Here is a 25,278-nt window from a genome sequence, read left to right as displayed (position 1 = left end):
GAGTGAGCCCACTGCGCGCTGTAATTTTTGAGACGACCGCCCACCGTCCCCGAGTCCGCTTGAGAAGCCCCAGCGTCATGCTGAGGCTTTTGTAGAAGCCGGGGAGGGCTTCTGATCCTGGGAAGGAGCTGCGTGTTGCTGTCTCTTCCCTCGACCTTTGCCTCGTGGCAAATATGAATAGCCCTTTGCTCTCTTATTTTTAAAGGAACGAAAGGGCTGCGGTTGAAAAGTCGGTGCCTTTTTCTGTTGGGGAGTGACTTGAGGTAGAAAGGTGGATTTCCCGGCTGTAGCCGTGGCCACCAAATCTGATAGACCGACTCCAAATAACTCCTCCCCCTTATACGGCAAAACTTCCATATGCCGTTTTGAATCCGCATCGCCTGTCCACTGTCGCGTCCATAAAGCTCTTCTGGCCGAAATGGACATAGCACTTACCCGTGATGCCAGTGTGCAGATATCCCTCTGTGCATCACGCATATAAAGAAATGCATCCTTTATTTGTTCTAACGACAGTAGAATATTGTCCCTGTCCAGGGTATCAATATTTTCAATCAGGGATTCTGACCAAACTACCCCCGCACTGCCCATCCAGGCAGTTGCTACAGCTGGTCGTAGTATAACACCTGCATGTGTGTATATACTTTTTTGGATATTTTCCATCCTCCTATCTGATGGATCTTTAAGTGCGGCCGTCTCAGGAGAGGGTAACGCCACTTGTTTAGATAAGCGTGTTAGCGCCTTGTCCACCCTAGGAGGTGTTTCCCAGCGCTCCCTAACCTCTGGCGGGAAAGGGTATAATGCCAATAATTTCTTTGAAATTATCAGCTTTTTATCAGGGGCAACCCACGCTTCATTACACACGTCATTTAGTTCTTCTGATTCAGGAAAAACTATAGGTAGTTTTTTCATACCCCACATAATACCCTGTTTAGTGGTACCTGTAGTATCAGCTAAATGTAACGCCTCCTTCATTGCCAAAATCATATAACGTGTGGCCCTACTGGAAAATACGGTTGATTCGTCACCGTCACCACTGGAGTCATCGCCTGTGTCTGGGTCTGTGTCGACCGACTGAGGCAAAGGGCGTTTCACAGCCCCTGACGGTGTTTGAGTCGCCTGGACAGGCACTAATTGATTGTCCGGCCGTCTCATGTCGTCAAACGACTGCTTTAGCGTGTTGACACTATCCCGTAGTTCCATAAATAAAGGCATCCATTCTGGTGTCGACCCCCTAGGAGGTGACATCCCCATATTTGGCAATTGCTCCGCCTCCACACCAATATCGTCCTCATACATGTCGACACACACGTACCGACACACAGCAGACACACAGGGAATGCTCCTAATGAAGACAGGACCCACTAGCCCTTTGGGGAGACAGAGGGAGAGTTTGCCAGCACACACCAAAAGCGCTATATATATATCAGGGATAGCCTTATAATAAGTGCTCCCCTATAGCTGCTTTGTTATATAAAAATATCGCCATAAATTTGCCCCCCCTCTCTGTTTTACCCTGTTTCTGTAGTGCAGTGCAGGGGAGAGACCTGGGAGCCGTCCTGACCAGCGGAGCTGTGAGAGGAAATGGCGCCGTGTGCTGAGGAGATAGGCCCCGCCCCTTTTCCGGCGGGCTCGTCTCCCGCTATTTTGAGAAATCAGGCAGGGGTTAAATATCTCCATATAGCCTCTAGGGCTATATGTGAGGTATTTTTAGCCTTTATAGGTACTCATTTTGCCTCCCAGGGCGCCCCCCTCCCAGCGCCCTGCACCCTCAGTGACTGCCGTGTGAAGTGTGCTGAGAGGAAAATGGCGCACAGCTGCAGTGCTGTGCGCTACCTTTAGAAGACTGCAGGAGTCTTCAGCCGCCGATTCTGGACCTCTTCTGTCTTCAGCATCTGCAAGGGGGCCGGCGGCGCGGCTCCGGTGACCATCCAGGCTGTACCTGTGATCGTCCCTCTGGAGCTTGATGTCCAGTAGCCAAGAAGCCAATCCATCCTGCACGCAGGTGAGTTGACTCCTTCTCCCCTCAGTCCCTCGCTGCAGTGATCCTGTTGCCAGCAGGAATCACTGTAACATAAAAAACCTAGCTAAACTTTCTCTAAGCAGCTCTTTAGGAGAGCCACCTAGATTGCACCCTTCTCGGCCGGGCACAAAAATCTAACTGGAGTCTGGAGGAGGGTCATAGGGGGAGGAGCCAGTGCACACCACCTGATCGGAAAGCTTTACTTTTTGTGCCCTGTCTCCTGCGGAGCCGCTATTCCCCATGGTCCTTTCAGGAACCCCAGCATCCACTAGGACGATAGAGAAAATATTTTTGGCCTAAACCCATCCAGGTACACAAACATGAAGGCATTAAACTTAGATTTATATTGACATTACAACAATTCAAGGGGTGTAGTATGAGTTGCCAGTGGCCGGCTCCCTGGCGGCCAGCATACCGGCGCCGGGATCCCGACTGCCGGCTTGCTGACAGCGCGGCGAGCGCAAATGAGCCCCTTGCGTGCACGGTGGCGCGCTGAGCGCGCCACACTATCTATTCTCCCTCCAGTGTGTTCGTGGACCCCCAAGAGGGAGAAAAGGTGCCTGTATGCCGGTTGTCGGGATTCCGGCGTCGGTGTACTATGCGCCGGGATCCCAACAACCGGTATACTGAATGCCACCCCAGTTCAAGATCCAACACACAATTATAAACATCCTGCCTGATCCCGACTTTTACTACCAGACCATGGTGGTTTCTAAGGAGCCAATTACATGATTAAAAGATCATGCACTACATGTGGGTCAGACAAACCGATCTGTTAAAATACCACTGAACAAACACAGATCAAACATGCTTTATCTCGGTTAGCGATGACCCTTAATTAATCCCGCAATAATAAAAGAAGGTACAGTAAAATATACCGCTCGTATTTATGCTTGTTTTCTAGGTGGATGCAAATATATAAAACTATGCGTCCCTAGGTACAATGGAAATAACGACTTACCACAAATGTAGCAGATAATCTTGTAAGTAGCCATTACTCATAACTCTCTATGATGGTCATCTGTAATGAGCACTTTTTAGATTATTTTACTAGTTATTGCACAAGGAGTTTAAACAGGGTTTGGTCCAGTTATGACTTCAAGGCTGTAATGTAATGTGAATTATTAGTTTGTTTTACTGAAATTACTATTATGCAGATAGTGGCCACTGTAAAGAAAGGTAGGGGGTTGCGGGGGGAGGATTAATTTAGTAAAAGCAATCAACTATATCTGCGACTCTTCAATTTCTTTTCCTGTTACCCTAATGTCTATGAACAGTATCAAGCCTAAGATTTTATTCAGTAATAAATGGTTGCGTCAAACATAACGCACATCATAAATACCCAATTTGGCCTTAATCAAAATCACATTATCTTATGAATTAGAACTGGCATATTATAACAGTTATAAGATGAACTGAAAAGCATGATGTGCTGGATAAATTGCAAAAAACAATGGATGAAAATAATAAATACTTCTTTGCTTTCTGTCATAATTTAAACATTTCATTTGACATTTATATGTATACAAAGAATGACCTTGCAAAGGGGGAAAAAAAATCTACAGAAAATAAATGTACTTACATATAATGGAGCTTGCTGTGGATTAAGTTTCATGTCCCAGGATACTGTAACAAAGACAACAGACAGAGGATAAACATTAACCAACTGTGGCCAGCAGTTACATTCAAAAAACATATACAATATTGGCTGAATTGAAAGCGAACAGATTACAATGTTCTATTGAAAGGTTTGTAATTAAAATCATGTTACAAAATTCCTTGGGACATGTCACAAAGCAAACAAGTCAATATTATGCCCATCTAAGCACAGTTGAAGTAATTAATAATCTACAAACTATGATATGAAACAAGAGGTGAAGGGAATTTGGGTGATTTGCCGTGGGTTCACTGGGGGTTATAAACAGCCCACAAGATATTTTTTTTCTAAACAATGAAGTAAACTGCAATGTCCTCCCTCTTCCCAAATAAATGTAAAAGATTCTGGGGAATACTAGTTACATAAGGCAGACGGCTACTCTGCAGAGGGAGCAGCAATCCCTGTAAAACAATTGATTATTGAGGATGTAAAAAAGTGGGAGAGTTAAATTTCTGAAGGTCGGCACATGTGTATTTCTGAAGGTCGGCACATGTGTATTGCCGGAGAAAAGATCGCTGGGACAGACTTTTCCTCTTTATCTGTCCTGACAATGGCAATTATTTTTTGCATTTTTGTTGTATTTATACAAGTGCCACGAAGAGCAGCAAAACCTAAACAAGTGTATCAATCGTTTTTTAAACATACAGCCCTGTGACTATTGGAATCAGGATGATTGATAGACAGTGGGGGGGAATTAAAATGCTTTCACACCCCCGATCTCCTGTCTAAAGAAACGGGAGATTGCGGGGCAATATTCAAATGCCCCCACTTATCACACTGATCGCGCACATTACACTCAGGTTTAGTCACGCAAAGCACCTAAACCCAGATAAAGTGATGGGTGCGAGGGTGAAAAGATATGTTCAGGCACCCAAATGGGTGTCTTTACCCACATTTTAGCTCGCTACCTCTGGGAATAGCGAGTTGAAATGAACTAGTCGCGCCAGTCGGCGATCTCCCACCTATTCTGGCAGCGTGGGGCAGAGGGCAGCGTTGTATTGCTGGTTCTAGAAATGTCAGGTAGGTAGCGCAAAGATGAAGTTTGGGTGACACAATGAAGCATACGGAGGGTGCAGGGATATTGAGTAGAGTATACAGAAGATAGGGATGCACTGTAGAATGTGGCATGGTAGTGCAGTGTGTGGATAAACCAAACAGCGCATATAAGGGATATGAGGGGGCTCTGAAGCATATAAAGCAGCATGGAGGGGCTATGGGCTGACATATAAAGAAGCATGAGTGGGCTCTGAGACATATAATGGGGCATGAGGGGGATCTGAGGTATATAAGGTGCATGGGGAGAAGATGGCAGAAAAAGGAACATGTGGGTTCTGAAAGAGAATGGTTGTTACTCTACCCCTTATCACACTCCCCTGTCTGGTAATCTGAAAATGAAAAGCCTGTAACCCTATTATCACTAAGATCACTAAGGACACAGGAATAGTCAATGACAACTAGAAAATGGCTTCCAAAAAATATTAAGACCAGACTACAATTTTTTTAGCTGGAATTTATAATGTGCAATTTTCACGGGAACAAGAGTGAAAGGTGATACATAATCCAATACAGAAGTATTGCAAGAGATTGTTTTCTGTCTTGCAGGGCTCCACATATAGCAAAGTGGCACTATCCAGCTAACGCTGCGGACATGAGATGTATATTTATAGCCATTACAGTGAACCCTGAAGGTGCAAGTACAAGGAAAATAATGGGAATAGAGAGAGAAGAGCACTCTGGGACTTCCCTGCCATGAAGTGAAGAGAGTACCTGGCCATAGGTGCAGGAGCTGGGGGGCACTAAGTGAACCCTTTACACATCCCCTGGTACACTGTCAATCTCTTAATATACCACTCAACTGCCAGTTACTGCTATCACTGGCAACCTGGAAGTGGTCAGGACTTTCACTAACAATCACATCCTCCTGTCTATTAGCACCCCCGTGGTCTGACTACTAATACACGGACAGAATTGATCCCGTCATTCCTGGAGGTCACAGCTATGACCAGTCCCAGGTGGTGAGTGGGCTAAGAAGAACCCATTGGGTGCTGGATTAGAAATTTCCCTGATCTACTTAGTTTAAAGCTGGGTACACATCAGACCAGAGATTCTCAAACGAGGTCCTCAAGGCACTCCAACGGTCCATGTTTTAGGTATATCCACAGATGGTTAAATCCAATTGAATAAGGTACTAATTAATACCCCTTTCAGACTGACAATAGCCGAGTCGCACCCGGGAATGTGTACATAGGTGCTTCCCAGGTGCGACCCGGCTTGAGACCCCTTCAGACTTGCGGTCTGACCCGGCATATTGCCGGGTTGGTGATGTCACCGCTGACGCTACCGGAGGCAGTGCTTGGAGATAATTATCTCCAAGCACCGCCTCCTCCTATGCAGAGACCGAGTGCCGGGTCGCCTTGACCCAGCTTACCCGTTCACACTGCACCGCATCCCGGGTTGACTCCGGATTCAACCCAGGTCGAGACCTGGGATGAAATGCCGGGATGCTCGACCCGGGATATTCTTTCAGGATCCTTTCACTCTGAGCAAATTCCCGAATTGATGCGTGTTCATGTGCAATAACCCGGGAAATATTTGTCAGTGTGAAAGGAGTATAAGATACCTGTGGCCAAGCATGGATAAACTTAAAACCTGGACTACTGGGGTGCGTCGAGGACTGCGTTTGAGAAACTCTGCATTAGACGACACACTACATGAGGAATATCACCTAGTGTTTGCCCTTGGCAAACAATATCGTGCATACACACTGAACGATATCGCTAATGATAAAGTTCAGTGATGTCACCCTGCAACCAGCCCGAATATGCAGTATTGGATGATATACAGTGCATCCGGAAAGTATTCACAGCGCTTCACTTTCTCCGCATTTTGTTATGTTACAGCCTCTTTCCAAAACTGAATAAATTCATTTTTTTTCCCTAAAATTCTACACACAATACCCCATATTAACAACGTGAAAAAAGTTTTTTTTGAGAATTTAGCAAATTTATTAAAAATTATAAACTAAGAAATCACATGTACATAAGTATTCACAGCCTTTGCCATGAATCTCAAAATTGAGCTCAGGTGCATCCTGTTTCCACTGATCATCCTTGAGCTGTTCCTACAGCTTAATTGGAGTCCACCTGTGGTAAATTCAGTTGATTGGATATGATTTAGAAAGGCACGCACTTGTCTATATAAGGTCCCACACTTGACAGTGAATGTCTGAGCACAAACCAAGCATGAAGTCAAAGGAATTGACCTCCGAGACAGGATTGGAAGACGTTCGGAACCACCAGGACTCTTCCTAGTGCTGTCCAGCCATCTTAACTGAGCAATCGGAGGAGAAGGGCCCTAGTCAGGGAGGTGACCAAGAACTCAATTGTAACTCTGTCAGAGCTACAGCATTCCTCTGTGGAGGGAGGAGAACTTTCCAGAAGTACAACCATCTCTGCAGCCATCCACCAACCAGGCCTGTATGGTAGAGTGGCCAGACAGAAGCCACTCCTTAGCAAAAGGCACATGTCAGCCCGCCTGGAGTTTGCCAAAATGCACCTGAAGGACTCTCAGACCATGAGAAACAAAATTCTCTGGTCTGATGAAACAAAGATTGAACTCATTGGCGTGAATGCCAGGCATCATGTTTGGAGGAAACCAGGAACCGCTCATCACCAGGTCAATATCATCCCTACAGTGAAGCATGGTGGTGGCACCATCATGCTGAGGGGATGCTTTTCAGCAGCAGGAACTGGGAGACTAGTCAGGATAGAGGGAAAGATGAATGCAGCAATGTACAGACACATTCTGGATGAAAACCTGCTAAAGAGTGCTCTTGAGGTGATGGTTCATCTTTCAGCAGGATAACTACCCTAAGCACACAGCCAAGATATCAAAGGAGTGGCTTCAGGACAACTCTGTGAATGTCCTTTAGTGGTCCAGCCAGAGCTCAGACTCGAATCCGATTGAACATCTCTGGAGAGATCTGAAAAAGGCTGTGCACCGACGTTTCCCATCTAACCTGATGGAGTTTGAGATGTGCTGAAAAGAGGAATGGGCGAAACTGCCAAGGGCGAGTGGGCGTGCCAAGCTTGTGCCATCATATTCAAAAAGACTTAAGGCTGTAATTGCTGCCATAGGTGCATCATCAAGGTATTGAGCAAAGGCTGTGAATACTTACGTACATATTATTTCTGTTGTATTTTTAATAAACTTGCAAAATTGTCATTATGGGGTATTGTGTGTAGAATTTTGGAGGTAAAAAATAAATTTATTCCACTTTGGAATAAGGCTGTAACATAACAAAATGTGTCTAAAAAGTAAAGCGCTGTGAATACTTTCTAGATGCTCTGTAGTCCAAATTTAACTACATGCACAGACGACAAAGGGGAGCGTTAACGACCCGCGGGAGTGTGCATCATTAATGATATCGTACATACACACCAGGCTATATGAACGAGAATATCATTTATGATATTGTTATCGTGCATATCGTTAAAAATTCTCATCTAATGTATACCCAGCTTTAAACTGGAGTTATCATTTAAATGTGCATGTCACAAACTAAAACTATTGTTTAATTAAAAAATAAAGTCACATAAGTTCAGCTTTTTCTGTAATTACATTGAAATGTTACATTTATTTTCCACAGTACACAATATTTTTTTCAATTTGCATTATAATTTGTGTTTGGTCTGGACTTACATAAAACGAACAGACACATAGCAGAGGCAACTGTAGTTAAATTTTAGTTTAGTTTGTATATTTTTTAAGACACAACTAAATCAAAAGTATACAACTTACTTACTAGGCATTACATCAAAACAGACTCTAAATGAGATGAAAAAAAGCATTTACAGATAATTTGTACTAGAGCCATACTATATTTAAACATCTTATACAATACAGTATTACAATACTGCACCAAATTTCAAATTAAGCAAAACACAGTGAAGCTAGTCAATTTGAGGGCAGACCCAAGAAGCTAAATAACTAATTCACAAGGACCTAATGACATCTCTGAAGCAGGAAAAACACGGCTTCCTAACAAATAGAATGGTTGCATATCAGTTCACTGGGATAGTTGAATAAATGCCACAGTGAGTGGCCACAGGTTAGTCATAGGAAGACCTACCCATTACAGGGGCCAATGTAATTATTTCTTCCCGCGGCTACCACAAGGTGGTGCAAAAGTAGTAATTCAATTGTTGCTCCGTTTAGATGCCTGGTAGCAGTGGGGGTGACATTTTTTTTCTCTCAGCCTCCTGAGGTGTAAGAAAAAAAATGTGTGCAAACTCAGCACTTTGGCCATTCAAGCAGGAGTTTGGATATCCAAAGCAGGACTTCAGATCGGTTTAGGGGTCTATTCAATCGTAGTCGGAACTGCTGTCTAGGCGGAAAGACGTCAGTTTCCGACTTTTTTATGTCGAATCATGATTAAACCTATTAAATGGGGCTGCCGCTTTTACGACTTTGCGGAAAACATGTAGATCGGCGGATTAGCCACGGATCCACGTGTTTTTCAATTTGTGGCCAAATCAGACAGGTTTTTTCGACAATGTCCCGTTTTCGACAATGTCAATCCAGCTTTAAAAAAGTCAGATTGGCACTGTCGAAAACAGGAAAAACCAGTCGGATTTGCCCGCAAATTTAATACTGCATTGTCGAATCCTCTCCGTCATTTTATGCAGCTAAATACTGTCTGTTTGGACGTGACATGCATGGGTGCCCAAACATAATTGAACTTTGACAATTGTTTGAGCATCAAAACAGTCCTTTTTAAAAGGGACAAATAGGCGCCCAAAACAACTGAATCGGCCCCTTAAAGCCTGTTACACACACAACTTGTTAAAGAAAAAAAAATAGGCCATTACAGTGATAAAACCCTGCAAAATACAAAATCATTCATTTTCCATGATTACAAATAGAGGGCCTTTACAAAAATAGTGCCATTGCAGCTGTGAATGTGTACACAATTACTGTGTGAAAACAGGCAAATGTCACAGCAGCCCAGGATTTGTATTAAGACACCCAGCGGGGTGTCCATTAACGGGCTTCTGATCTGCTCTATGGTTGTGCAATATGGCCACAGGAAGCGAGTCGAAATCACCAGGGAAAAGGCGTATGGGATCGCAGTCGCCACCATGTCCCAAAAACAGTCACAACGTGCCAGTGTTTTTTGCGGCCACTCCCATTACCTCCCCAAATTCTACTCACTACTTATTCTTCTAGACCTATCTGCTGCATTTGACACTGTAGACCACTCTCTTCTCATACAGACACTACAATCCCTAGGTCTTAAAGACACAGGCCTTTCTTGGTTCCTATCGTACCTATCTAATCGCTCCTTCAATGTTCGCTTCTCTGAATCTACCTCCTCTTCGCTACCTCTTTCAGTTGGAGTACCGCAAGGCTCAGTCTTGGGTCCTCTGCTTTTCTCTATCTATACCTCATCTCTTGGTAAACTAATCAGCTCTTTTGGTTTTCAGTATCATCTGTACGCAGATGATACTCAAATCTACCTATCCTCCCCTGACTTGTCCCTATCTGTACTGGACCGTGTCACTGAATGCCTTTCTGCCATCTCATCCTGGATGACATCTCGCCACCTCAAACTTAATATTTCAAAGACAGAGTTAATTATATTTCCACCGGCCAATAGTAGGTACCAACCTGATATCTCTATCCCTGTTGAAAACTCGACTATCTACCCTACCCCACAAGCTCGCTGCCTAGGTGTCATCCTTGACTCTGATCTGTCCTTTGTTCCCCACATTCAATCTGTCTCAAGATCATGTTATATGCATCTAAAAAACATATCCAAAATACGACCATACCTTACACAAGACACTGCTAAAACTCTAATCCACGCTCTCATTATTTCCCGCATTGATTATTGCAATAGTCTCCTAACTGGTCTTCCCAAAACGAGACTCTCACCACTACAATCCATTCTGAATGCAGCGGCAGGCTTATCTTCCTCGCTAGACGTTCACCGTCTGCAGATCCACTCTGTCAGTCCCTCCATTGGTTACCTGTACTCTACCGCATTCAATATAAAATACTTTTACTCACACACAAGGCCATTAACCAAACTACACCAACGTACATCACTTCGCTTATCACAAAATATCTCCCAACCCGACCTCTTCGCTCTTCACAAGACCTGCGTCTCTCATCCACACTCATTACTCGCTCCCACTCACGACTGCAGGACTTTCATCGGGCTGCACCCACTCTGTGGAATGCCCTACCACGCACAATAAGACTCTCCTCTAGTCTCCAAACCTTCAAGCGTTCCCTCAAAACTCACCTCTTTAGGCAAGCGTATCAAATTCCTGAACCGCCCACATAACTTTCATAAACCTTCCTATCAAATTACATCCACTCTGTACAGTCCACACATATCCTCACATGTCTTTTCATTCTATGCAATAGATAGCACCTTTCCTTGTGTACATATGCCTATTTCCCTATAGATTGTAAGCTTGCGAGCAGGGCCTTCCTACCTCTATGACTTAGTGTTCATTCTAGCACCCTGCACCTTTCAACTCCTGTGCAGTTCCTCTTCCCTGCCTGGGGTGTCGCTCTCTGCTCTGGTGCTTCTCAGCACACACAGGTCTGTATCACAGCACTGAGTAACAGATCAGAATGTGCTGAAAAGCATCACAGCAGAGAGCGACACCCCAGGCAAGGAAGAGGAACTGCACGGATTTTGAAAGGTGCAGGGTGCTAGAATGAACACTAATGACTGTTATCACCCAGTTTGTTATTGTTATTTCAAATTGTAAAGCGCAACAGAATTTGCTGCGCTATATAAGAAACTGTTAATAAATAAATAAATAATAAATTGTTACTGCCTGTCAATTACTTTGCAAAAAAGAAATCACTTTTGAGAACTCCATCACAAGTCCATTAAGACACATGCGCAGTGCGGCTTAGACACGTGCAATTGTCCAATAACTGCTTAAACGAGCAAGGCCCATAGTTAGGAATGTTACAAGACGACGCATATCCAATAACTAGGCACACAGGAGTGTTCTTGTTATACAGCACTTTAACTTATTATCTTCAAGAAGCTGAATAGGACTACCTGATCTCATTGGCGTTTGAGGTCATAAGATGAAGTTGGCATAAAAAGGCAGTATAAATATTGTGTAATGTTGATTCATGGATGACAGATCCGCATTACAGAATGGTAATAGTATTAAAGGAAAACATTTTTTTAAAGTAAGTCTACTCAAAAATATACTTCCAAAGAACAAAAACAGCCCTTATATACAGTGTTACTTGGAAGTGTTCAGGAAACAGCCTGGTCTGACTGCACTTTCACTCACCTCACACAGATGACCCTAGAGGTGAACTCCCACCCTTTGACCTGTAGCTGCATATAGCAGGAGGTCAGAAAGACATTTCAATACTGAAATATATAGGACTCAAAGTTATAACGATGAACAATATTTACTAGAGATTGCAAAATAAAGTAAAAAAAAAAAAAAAAGCTGGCAGTGATTGTATTGTACAAGACAAAAAACAGAAGACTAACTAGAAACTCCAGCCCTCTTATCTCACTAAACAATTATGATGATTTTACGTTTGATACAAAAAGTCCTTTAAATCTTTTCAGCATCTTTGCTAAAGTCATTAGACAATTACATGTCTGTTGCAAAAGCTGGCTGGCTCGTACATCTTATAATTGAATCACCCTGTCTATGAATCACCCTGGCTATTTTGATTCCAAGGCAATCAAAATAGCAAGCAGTCAACAAGGACAGATCCAAATTCCCTTTAATAATACTTTCTATTTATCAGGCAGGAACATTGAGCCTTTCTCAGAGCAAAACTTTCACTTTCTTACCCACGGACCCTCAAACTACCACTGCTGCATGGATGGATCAAATTGACCCATTGGGTCATAAGTACTTTTTCCCACTGAAATCTGACTAGAAGAATATGCATCACTTACAGTAACCAGATGAATCATTATTTTGCTACAGATCATAAGTTTGCAACCTGGGCTTTTACCTGTAAGCATACCTTGGATGTTTTATTGCTCTGTTTGTTCCCAATCAAAACCTTCTGGGTATGCCAGGCACTATATAAATCTTACTAATAGTGTTCAAAAAAGTTTTTTTGGTGTTGTGGGTAGTGAAGCTTATCAAATTCAGGGACCACCCACATAACCTTCATAAACTTTCCTATCCAATTATTTCCCACTGTAGGGTCCTCTCATATGCTCACATATTTTCCCGTTCTTCACTTTCCCATCTTTCTGACCTCAGGCCAACAGATTGCAAAGGTTCAGGCTAGTTTTGTCCACTCAAGGGGGCAGGTGTGATGAGCCCCTTGGACAGAGACTGATGTAAATGGAAAAAATAGTCTCTGTAAAGCACTATACAATATGTGTGTGCTATATAAATAACTGGTAATAAATATTGATACAGTCCTTATTTCAAATCACACATGACCGCCTTCCATGCTATCTATGGTTCCAGCATGGGAATGCAGAGAATGGCCCAAATCTGGCAGCAGATTTTAGAAGAGAAGTAAAGTGTAAATTAGTGGATTATAGTCTTGTTGGTATATCTATTAATACTCAAAAATAGGATTTTGGTTACCTACCGGTAAAATCCTTTTCTCGTAGTCCGTAGAGGATTCTGGGGTCCACATTAGTACCATGGGGTATAGACGGGTCCACCAGGAGCCATTGGCACTTTAAGAGTTTGAGAGTGTGGGCTGGCTCCTTCCTCTATGCTCCTCCTACCCACTCAGTCTAAAAACTGTGCCCGAGGAGACGGACATCTTCGAGAGAAGGATTTAACACACATAGTGGCGAGATTCATACCAGCTCACACATACAAGGCACATCAAGCTAACTAGCTTGAAAAACTCAGCAACTGCTGAAACATTACTTACCAAGTAACAATGCAGTAACTAAACAAAGTTGTGCTGAACCAGATAACAATTGCATGAAAACGAAGCGCTGGGCGGGCGCCCAGCATCCTCTACGGCAGGCATTCCCAACTGCGGTCCTCAAGGCACACCAACAGTGCAGGTTTTAGTGATATCCAGGCTTCAGCACATATGGTTAAATCAAAATAACTGAGGTACTAATTAATTCACCGGTGTTCAAGTCTGGATATCACTAAAATCAGGACTGTCAGAATGCCTTGAGGACAGTGGTTGGGAAACACTGCTCTACGGACTATGAGAAAAGAATTTACCGGTAGTTTACCAAAATCCTATTATCTCTTACGTCCTAGAGGATGCTGGGGTCAACATTAGTACCATGGGGATGTACCAAAGCTCCCAGAATGGGAGGGAGAGCGCGGAGGCTCCTGCAGTACTGATTGACTGAACTTCAGATCAACAAGAGGCCAAAGTGTCGAACTTGTAGAACTTAGCAAACGTGTTCGACCCAGACCAAGTTGCCGCTCGGCAAATGTTGTAACGCCGAGACACCCCGGGCAGCCGTCAAGGAAGACCCCACCTTACCAGTAGAGTGGGCCTTAACAGATTTTGGACACGGCAATCCTGCCATAGAATAAGCATGCTGGGTAGTGAATCTAATCCAGCGAGATATAGTCTGCTTTGAAGCAGGACACCCAATTTTCTTGGGATCATACAGGACAAAGAGTCCGATTTCCTGTGACGAGCAGTCCTCTTCACATAGATTCTCAAAGCCCTCACAACATCCAAGTACTCTGACGAAATTGAGAAGTCAGTAGCCACTGGCACCACAATAGTTTGGTTGATATGAAATGCCGACACAACCCTTTGGAAGAAACTGCTGACGTGTCCGGAGCTCAGCTCTGTCTTCGTGGAAGATCAAGTAAGGGCTTTTACAAGACAAAGCCCCCAAGTCTGACACACGTCTAGCAGAAGCTAAGGCCAACAACGTGACAGCCTTCCATGTAAGAAATTTGACCTCAACCTCCTGTAGAGGCTCAAACCAGTCTGACTGGAGGAACTACAACAGCATGTTAAGGTCCCAAGGCGGTACAAAGGGAGGTTGAATATGCAGAACTCCCTTCAAAAAGGTCTGAACCTCAGGGAGGGCAGCCAATTGTTTCTGGAAGAAAATGGACAGGGCCGAAATCTGGACCTTCAGAGATCCCAACCTCAGGCCCATATCCACACATGCTTGCAGGAAGAGGAGGAAACGTCCCAGTTCTTGGACTCACACCAAGAGACATATTTCTTCCAAATACGTTGGTAATGCTTAGACGTTACCCCTTTCCTAGCCTGTATCAGGGTATGTTATGCAAACACAATTCAACATCACTCTTATCCATCGTATCCAAATCCTCAAGTAAGGTGCCTGACCACTTTACTATAGCTTTTTGCAATCCATGCACTAGCAATAGTGGGATGTAATATGGCCCCTGAAGCGGTGTACATTGATTTGTGAATTATCAATTTTACGATCAGCCGGCTCCTTTAAGGCGGTAGATCCCAGAACAGGTAAAACCACCTTTTTTGAGAGACTGGACACAGATGCGTCAACAATTGGCGGGTTTTAAAAAAAAAAAAAAATTCTATCCTCCTCAGGGAAAGGAAACACCACCTGGACCTCTTAGGGATCTGGAATTTTTTCTCTGGGTTTTCCCATGCTTTGTCAAATATAGCATTTAATTCCTTTGATGCAGGGAAGGTTAGCAAGGCTTTCTTATTTTCAGTGAAAAAAGCCTCCTCAACCTGCTCAGGTGTGGTATCATTAATATTCAACACATCCCTGATAGCCTCCATCATCAATTGCACCCCCTTTGCAAGAGAGGCAGACCCCCACAACACATCCCCATTACCATCTGTGGAGACATAATCAGTATCTGTGTCATCCTGCATGACATGAACAAGTGCACGTTTGTGGGGGTATATAGCGGAGCATCCTGAGGTACCAGAATCGGGCCATACTGCCATAGAGTTCTGTAATACCTGGGTTGCAGATTCATTACTTGCAACCTGTCTGAAATCTGAGAAATCCAAGATCTGATAGAGGAAAACTGCTCAGGTTCTCTTGCTGGAATCTGTGCTAAACCAGTGCTATCCTGATTACATGGAATGGGATTATCCTGGGAGGACATATCCTCCACAGCATATGACACAGTGTCCCTGGACATAGCTAAATGAGACCACCAAACACGCCACACACACACACAGGGGATGGCAGACAGTTTCCCCCCCAACAATGGCAAGAGAGACATAAGAGATTGGAGCCAACCCACACACAGCACTTCTAACCAAAGGGAGACCCCTTGTCAGCGTTGACTGTGCACCTTAATAGGACACACAGTCGTATTACAGCCTCCACCCCCCCCCCCTTCTACAACCCCCTGGTACCATTTACAGATAGCTGGAATTGATGTGGAGGTACCTGTTTCTCCTGATTAGCGCTGTGCAGGCAGGAAAATGGTGCTGAGCGCTGCTGGGACCGCTCTGAGGAGAAGCTCCGCCCCAAAATGGCGCTGTCTTCCCGCTCTTCCACTGATTATACTGGCCTGAGGATTGAGTGCTGGCTGAGATCCGAGGACCCCGACAGGCTTTGGGACCAGTGTAGGGTGTAAAGCTGGCTCAGGGCGCCCCTCACAGCGCCGCACCATGCACCGCTGAGCCTCCCGGAGCGCAGTTAATACTGCGCTCCTATCCTGCTGCCGCCATCTTCACACCAACCAACCGCTTCCTAGGGGGGTTGGTGTCTCACTCGCCACCGATTCTTCAGCTCTGTAAGGGGGTGGCAGCATGCTGCTGGGGTGAGTGATCTGAGCCCTCAGGAGCTCAGTGTCCTGTCAGCGGATTAAGTGGCTCAGACCCGCAGGGCGGACACTACTCACCCCTTAATCCCACGAAGCAGGGAGGCTGTTGCCAGCAGCCTCCCTGTAAAATAATAAACTCTAAATAAAACTTTTCTAGGGAAACTCTGGAGAGCTCCCCTAGCTGTGACCGGCTCCTCCGGGCATATTTTCTAAACTGAGTCTGGTAGGAGGGGCATAGAGGGAGGAGCCAGCCCACACTTTCAAACTCTTAAAGAGCCAATGGCTCCTGGTGGACCCGTCTATACCCCATGGTACTAATGTGGACCTCAGCATCCTCTAGAACGTAAGAGAAATAATGATTTGTCTTTTAATTTGTCCAATTAGAAGAGTATAATTTCCGCTGCTGCTGCAGGCAGAAAAATGAGTACATTTCCAGGGGAAACCTTTAATACTTAATAAGTGGGACAATCCATGGAGATTAGGGACATATAGTAACGTGTGACATATCCCATAGGAAAGACCAGTGCAGTAATCATTGTGCATTATGAAACATAAGTAATTCTTAAAACACATTAAGTTAAGTTTTCATCACGCCATAGAATTGCAGGAATACTCTAATATAGGGCTCCTGGAAAGGCTTTAATGGGTTTATCAGTAAATACAGTAGATTTATACTACTGTATATACAATGGATACGATGTGCGCTGAAGGACAGAGTCAGGCACTTCCTCCAGGGAGGGTGCTGGGGCTTCAGGCCTGCATGTTACTCGTAGGGAGATCTGAGATTCCTTCCCGCATACCCATTAAGCTAGAACCCACAGAGACAGACCTCCACAAACGATAACCGCCAACACCCAGTCACAAGAGCCTACCTCGGCAGACCAGGCCTATACAGCAGCAAGGGGCAGCTGGCATCAGATAGATGGCAGAGGTGGACAAAGGACATTACTCAGCATCAGTTGCAAGCGATTGAATGCTGTGGGCCGCCCAGCACAGGACAAAGCCAGCCAGAAGGCTAATGGCCATTGGCGATACGATCGCATCACTGTCACAACAAATTAAGGAATGACCCTCTACTTGCACAGCCTGGCTCTGAAGGAACATGCAGGTCAGCCATCTTACCTTTCGCAGCAGCCACATGAGACGTCACACGGCCTCCCCGAAAAATGGCCCTAGTCAGCCCGCGTTCCGGATGCCCCACTCCCGCAAATGCCTCTGCCTGTCAATCATCTCCTGAGTCGCACACATGCAGAACGAGTGCTGCGCGTGCGCACTGGCACGAAAATTGTCAGTGTGTGATCGCCCGTACTGAATAGGGCACAAAGTTACCTCCACTAACATGGACCCCTTGGCCATCAGATGGATCAGGTATACTATAAGTAAGGAGCTACATGAGTGGAATCCATCAGCTGTGCCGCACTGGAGCTTCGGATCAGGTGGATGCACAGGGCTGGTCAGGCAGGAAACAGAGGGGAGAGCAGTGAAAGCCAGTGATAATAGGGTCACAGCCAGGAGTCCAGGATTCCTTCGTCAGGCATCCAATCAGGAGGATCAGGAAGTCGTGTGTTACACCCCCCACCCAATCCACCCCTGCATCAGCTATCATATCTGCTTAACTGAGAGGCAGATGTGATACAGCCTCTCCTGTTCCTTTTTTTCAGTGCAGTATTACAGCCCACGGCACAGCCACGTTCCATGCTCAGGGCAGTTTGTGATTGTCACTCGTCACTGCCTCCTCTATTGATTTGGCAAGTTTTGACAATGAACAGGATTAATATATAGAAAGAACATTAACAGAATCTGAGATATAAATAACTTCTTTGAATGATTTTAAACATCAGATTGGAATATGACCGGTGAAGCTCTGAAGCTCTGCCTGCACGCCCCTGCTGTGTGTGACCATATCATACAGCCCACCAAAAACCTTTTGCAATCAGGTGGACCTTTATGCAATAGGTAACACCTAACCTTGTATATCAATGCCTACCTCCCTATAGATTGTAAGCTTATGAGCAGGGCCTTACTATCTCTATGTCTGTCTGTTATTACCCAGTCTTGTTTTTTCACTGTTGCTTCCAATTGTTTTGTTTCATGTTATTATTGTTTCAATTTGTAAAGTGCAACGGAATTTGCAGTGCTATGTAAGAAACTGTTAATAATAATAATAATAATAATAATAATAATAGTGACCGGCTACCGACACAAACCAGCCATATGACCAATAGAATTGCTCTCATAAAACAGCACCTACTTTACATGAAATTATCATATGGCGCTGTAATCACTAGTAATGCCAACACACACCAACCTATGCCAGCAACATCATCACACTGCTTGTTATGTGATAAAGTATTTAAAAAAAAAACGCCCCATAGCCCAGTCGCATCATATTAGTGTACTCTAGGACTAAAAACCTAAAACTACCGTACTGTAATAAAGCATTCCTACAAAACACACAGAAAGAACTAATCCACCCTCTTATTATATTGCTGAGCAGTCACATTGTACTATTACATTGGTTTTCTATGCTTAGCATGAAACTACTCAATTAAAACATGAAAAAAGAATGTAAAACCTCCAGCAATCATTCCTTCAGCTGCTTTGTGGTTTTCCCACATGCTAAGTCAATCAGATTGCAAAATGAAATACAGTGTCAGTGGAACAAATGGTACTAATTCATACAACTATTGTTTTGGAATGGTGAGAGGGATTTGCAGAAGTGCGGTTTTGCAAAACAACATGGATTTCCGAGGTTTTAGGATCTGTTTTTAAACCGTGAAAATTACTAAAGGCAAAATCAAACCGCATTATAATACTTCAAGGGTAAGGGCAGCGGCTCCAGAACCAGGACACGGCACTGTGGGGTGTATTAATGTTGTGGTGGTATTTTAATGTTATCAGGGAGTCTATTATATTTTAGGGTGTGTAGTAATGCTCTACATATACACATACACACACAGTATATATAGGGTGAGGTATTCTGTCATATTCGGTGGTTCTTGGCTAATGGATTCGCGGGGGGTGCTATGCAATCAGTCCCGATATCTGACACTTATCAGGGATTCTGCTTTGCATGCCTCATGTATGCAAGCATTGCCCCGATAGCCAGCCTTTGATAACACACGGGTCTGGGAACTTATCACAGATCCCATGTGTTTTTGGCTGAAAAAATGAACATGGCTAATAGGGTAACCCCATTAAAGTGGCACTATACAAAAAAGGGCACAGTGCAGATTTAATCTGGTTTATATACATTTAACAGTTTTCAGTCACTTGATAGAAATTCACTCTGTGCATGCATTTGTCTCTGCATGCAACAAGCAAAATATACTTTTCTACATACAGTAGGGGTTAGCTAGTTTTAGGATTGATGACAATCTTACATCATGGGGCAGTACGGATGGTGTAATGGTTAGTATTACTGCCTCACAGCACTGAGGTCATGGGTTCAATTCCCACCATCCCCATAACTTTGTGGAGTTTGTATATTCTCCCCGTACTCCGATTTCCTCACACAAACCAAAAATATACTGGTAGGTTAATTGGCATCCAACTAAATTAACCCTAGAGTGAATGTGTGTGCGTGTACATGTGGTAGGGAACATAGATTGTAAGCTCCACTGGGGCAGGAACTGATGTGGACAATTATTCTCTGTAAAGCGCTGCGGAATATGTGTGCGCTATATAAATAATTGGTAATAAATAAATAAATAAATGAAGCATATTGTCATATGTCACAGGTCCCTAGTATTCTGTAATACCAGTCCACAAAGTATATGTGACAAGTACTCCTTGATATCAATTGCAGTCATCCAAAAATCTGGTACATATTTTGTCCAAAAGGCATTTTGTTGTAGGTTCCCTTTACTTCTGTCTAATGATGTAGCTGATGTGGTCTGTCCAAATAATACAAGACAAGGCTGTCGTTTAAAAAAAAAAAAAGTATTTTCCCTAGCGGTCTCTCCCTGCCAATGTTACATACATGTACTCCACTTGAATTCCTGGAATAACACCCCCAAGGAATCCACGCAACAGTGAGCTTCCTGTCCTGACAAGCCAGCAATAAAAGTGTTAGGAATTAGTATTAGAGTAAAATAACGTCAGGGTAATTCCACGGTCTGTGTAGCAGAAGCACTGAGAAGTGTTGACACATAAATACAAAAATAAACATAAGAACAGAAAAACAAAGCTGCCAGGCCCTTACCATTGTGCTATGACTGAAAGACGGATTTAAACTTTGTTTTTATTTTTAAACAGGATGTTTTTTTACGTTTAGTTTACCATCCAAGTATGATCCCACATAGCAAAACTAGGCACTGTAATTACAGCAATCTATAACAAAGTTCAACACAAACGCTGACCTGGAAAAATGACAGAAATGCTCCAGCAACTGTGTCTAATGTGTAACCCACCTGCAAAGCCTTGGGAATATAGTGTGCCGCTAACAAAGGGCAATCCAGACACAGGCAGGCATTCATTACTTGTGGCTTCCAGGTGAGAAATGCATCAATAAGCAGAATTTGTAATACTTTATGTTATACCTGCTGCATAACCATCTGACGGGACTTGGAAAGCGATGCCAGTATAAGCTGGAACCCACTTCACAGCAGTGCTTGAGCAATTTGTCAGTTCTCAAAATGGCAACACAGTAATAAATGGACTGCTTTGCTAGACCACCTGAAAGCTGAGAGTGTATTATAAATCATTTGTCTACGCACACTGGTCCGCAGTCCACTAAATGCTGGCCTCTATGTAGGCAACTGGGGCACTGTAATGGTTGTTCCAGTTTAAGGGGAACATTTACCAAGTAGTGATAAGAGCGGAGAAGTGAGCCAGTGGAGAAGTTGCCCCATCAACCAATCAGCACTGAAGTAACATCTATAATTTGCATAATATAAAATTATACAGAGCTGCTGATTGGTTGATGGGGCAACTTCTCCACTGGCTCACTTCTCCGCTCTTATCACTGCTTAGTAAATCTTCCCCTTAAGGTGCATACACACTGGACGTTTTTGCCCAGCATGTATGCACAGCGATGATCGCTGACATCGCTGGGCTGAAAAGCGCTCAGTGCATACACACTAAGCGCTTCCCCCGCCCAGCGATGTCAGCGCAGGTGAGCGGCGTCCCTAGCAGGACGCTATGGAAAGCCGCTCACCCCGCCGTTCATCTACCGGTAATACCAGTCGATGAACGGCGGCCGCCAGCAATGAAGCGGGAGCGCGCATCAGCGCTCACCGCTTGTTCATACAAACTGGGCGGCTTTGAGCTGAAAGCAGCTCCACACACCAAAAGTGAGCGGCTTTCAGCTCGAAATCGCCCAGTGTGTATGGGCCTTAAGTCTCTTATCTGCTCTATACCATATTTCTCCTTCAAAATGACACTGTACACAAGGAGGAAACCAGGCAGTTTCCTTTCTTCTAAGACAATATTTTTCAAAGGATCCAGAAGAAAAAAAAAAAGAATTAAAACAAAGTGTATATCAACAGCAAAATATCCAGACAGCAAGGGGTCATCTGGAGTTTGTACTTCCACTACACAGCTAAGAAATATCAAAATGAAAAGGAGGAAGGTGAGGGGCAGATCTGTACTATCTTAAGGGCTAAAACACACTACACGGTTGTTGCCGGCCGGGAAAAAGCCGGACGGCTTTTTCCCGTGCCGGCATTGTAGTTAACAGTGTGAGGGGTAGGGTCCCTTCACACTGCACGGCCCCGGCCCGGCTGCCGGGTTGCAGCCGGGTCTCACCACTGGAAGGTCCGGCAGCCGGGCGGCCGCCGGGCCGTCCTTGGAGCCAGTGAACCGTGTGTGTGAAGGGGAGCTTTCACACACAACGGTTTCTTCTGCAGCCGTGTCTGATGCTGCGCATGCGCACAGCATCACTCACGGCTCAAAGCCGTCCTGTGTGACAGACACTGCCGGTTTCTCCCGGATGGCAAAAAGCCGGACAAACTTTGTCCGGCTTTTTGCCATCCGGGAAAAACCGGAGTGTGTGTTACAGCCCTAAAGGAGCATAACAGTGAAGGGGAAAGAGAAAAAAAAAAGTTGCTTGGCTTGAAAATATCATGTACCTTGTACATCGCTTCTTGCCAAGTAAAACAACTTTAGCCCTGTATCAGAAAGATGTTTGGTTATTGCTTTGTAATGCAGATCAATAAGTTCATCACTGTAATAAAGGGCCAGTTGGGTGTTGTTCCATCGGGAAACGTGAGCAAATATATTACCTGTATACAATACATCAACATTATAAAGTACAGATCAAACCATGTCAATCAGGAACTATAGCAGTAAAAAGCAGCCTTCACTCTATCTGTATCATATTCTAGAACTCCATTAGGAGTGTTATTCAATACCACACACTTTACAAATCCAACACATTCTCACACTCTCTCTCTCTCTCTATATCTATCTATCTCTCTATATATAGGATAAACATAGAAGGGGCACTCCCCAGGCTTTGTATATGAGCAAACAGAATCATTTATTATATACTCAACAGCATCCAGTTTCGTAGCGATTCTCAAGAAACGCTACGAAACTTGATGCTGTTGAGTATATAATGCATGATTCTGTTTGCACATATACAAAGCCTGGAGAGTGCCCCCCCCCTATGTTTACCCTTTACCTTAAATACCACGTGAAGATGTGAGTGCGACCCATGTCTGGAGAGATTATAACATATATATATATATATATATATATATATATATTATTGTCGAAGTCGAAAAATATTGCGGTACACACATCACGTACAAACTACACACAGATGGCCTCCGTGCGCGTACTTGTTCTGCCGTGCGTGCGCATATTCGCAATCTGCGTATGGTCGCTCCCGCGCATTAGCGCGTGGTATGGGTATTTACGGTAGAGTTTGTGAGCGCATGGAAAAGCCATCAAAACACATTACATATTTAATCCAAATAGTGCACAATGTACACAGTCTCCCCACATCACACTAGCAAGTTACAACCGTTTAAATGGTAACAGAACAAAGGGATTCACCTTTACAGGATAGGAGGGGACAGAACAAGGTTATAAGGTGGTGTTTGGTATCCAGCTGTAGGGTATTTTAAGGGTAATATTCCGGTGTTGGTTTGCAGAAGATCGCACGTTCCTGCAAATAGTTATGTGCAGGAGCAGAATATAGATATAAACTGTATTTACTGTACATTAGGTATGCGGCGGGAACCCAGAGGAGACCACCCACAAGAGCAGTTGGAACAGACATCGCCCACCTATTCAAACCGACCTATGACCTCTCCTGTACTGTAAATGATAATCCCTGTGTCCAATGGACAAAGAGATTACAGTATCCATTGTGTTACGTTTTGGAAGATTGTATAAAAGGAGCAAGCAGTAGGCCTGGTCTCTCTCTCAAGACTCACAAAGTTATCTATCTAGATGACCGAGGACCAGACTGGGTAGCGCGGCAAAGATTCTAAAAAAGTATGTACCATTGACTGAAGCCATTATTCTATTGTATTGTATTGTGATTGTAACCCCCTTTCAGAAATAATAAGAATTTGCTCACCGGTAATTCTATTTCTCGTAGTCCGTAGTGGATGCTGGGAACTCCGTAAGGACCATAGGGAATAGACGGGCTCCGCAGGAGACTGGGCACTCTAAAGAAAAGATTAGGTACTATCTGGTGTGCACTGGCTCCTCCCTCTATGCCCCTCCTCCAGACCTCTGTTAGGGAAACTGTGCCCGGAAGAGCTGACATTACAAGGAAAGGAAATTTTGAATCCAGGGTAAGACTCATACCAGCCACACCAATCACACCGTACAACTTGTGATAACCTTACCCAGTTAACAGTATGAACAACAACTGAGCCTCACTCAACGGATGGCTCATAACATAACCCTTAGTTAAGCAATAACTATATACATGTATTGCAGAAAGTCCGCACTTGGGACGGGCGCCCAGCATCCACTACGTACTACGAGAAATAGAATTACCGGTGAGTAAATTCTTATTTTCTCTGACGTCCTAAGTGGATGCTGGGAACTCCGTAAGGACCATGGGGATTATACCAAAGCTCCCAAACGGGCGGGAAAGTGCGGATGACTCTGCAGCACCGAATGAGCAAACACAAGGTCCTCCTCAGCCAGGGTATCAAACTTGTAGAACTTTGCAAATGTGTTTGACCCCGACCAAGTAGCCGCTCGGCAAAGCTGTAAAGCCGAGACCCCTCGGGCAGCCGCCCAAGAAGAGCCCACCTTCCTTGTGGAATGGGCTATCACCGATTTTGGATGCGGCAATCCAGCCGCAGAATGAGCCTGCTGAATCGTGCTACAGATCCAGCGAGCAATAGTTTGCTTTGAAGCAGGAGCACCCAGCTTGTTGGGTGCATGCAAGATAAACAGCGAGTCAGTCTTCCTGACTCCAGCCGTTCTGGAAACATATATTTTCAAAGCCCTGACTACGTCCAGCAACTTGGAGTCCTCCAAGTCCCGAGTAGCCGCAGGCACCACAATAGGTTTAAATGAAACGATGACACCACCTTTGGGAGAAATTGGGGACGAGTCCTCAATTCTGCCCTGTCCATATGGAAGATCAGATATGGGCGTTTACATGACAAAGCCGCCAACTCCGACAAACCCCTAGCCGATGCTAAAGCCAACAGCATGACCACTTTCCACGTGAGATACTTTAGTTCCACGGTCTTAAGTGGCTCAAACCAGTGGGATTTCAGGAAATCCAACACAACGTTAAGATCCCAGGGTGCCACTGGTGGCACAAAAGGGGGCTGAATATGCAGCACTCCCTTAACAAATGTCTGAACCTCAGGCAGTGAAGCCAGTTCTTTTTGAAAGAAAATGGATAGGGCCGAAATCTGGACCTTTATGGA

The 25,278-nt window shown here is 44.4% G+C and overlaps 1 protein-coding gene across 7 annotated transcripts in view; it reads right to left on the bottom strand.

Annotated features, from left to right (window-relative positions):
* Positions 1-25,278, bottom strand: part of AKAP13 (A-kinase anchoring protein 13) — a 532,570-nt gene that overhangs the window by 434,072 nt on the left and 73,220 nt on the right. For all 7 annotated transcript variants that reach the window (XM_063925738.1, XM_063925741.1, XM_063925740.1 and 4 more), the window contains one exon: positions 3,603-3,646. In XM_063925738.1, the coding sequence (XP_063781808.1) occupies positions 3,603-3,635 (33 nt within the window). In that variant the 5' untranslated portion in view covers positions 3,636-3,646. The remainder of the gene's footprint in view (positions 1-3,602; positions 3,647-25,278) is intronic.

The sequence above is a fragment of the Pseudophryne corroboree genome, chromosome 6, assembly GCF_028390025.1.
Source record: "Pseudophryne corroboree isolate aPseCor3 chromosome 6, aPseCor3.hap2, whole genome shotgun sequence".
In the NCBI taxonomy this organism is placed as follows: Eukaryota; Metazoa; Chordata; class Amphibia; order Anura; family Myobatrachidae; genus Pseudophryne; species Pseudophryne corroboree.
Note: the sequence above shows the minus strand (reverse complement) of the source record. Positions and strands in the feature narration are given on the sequence as shown.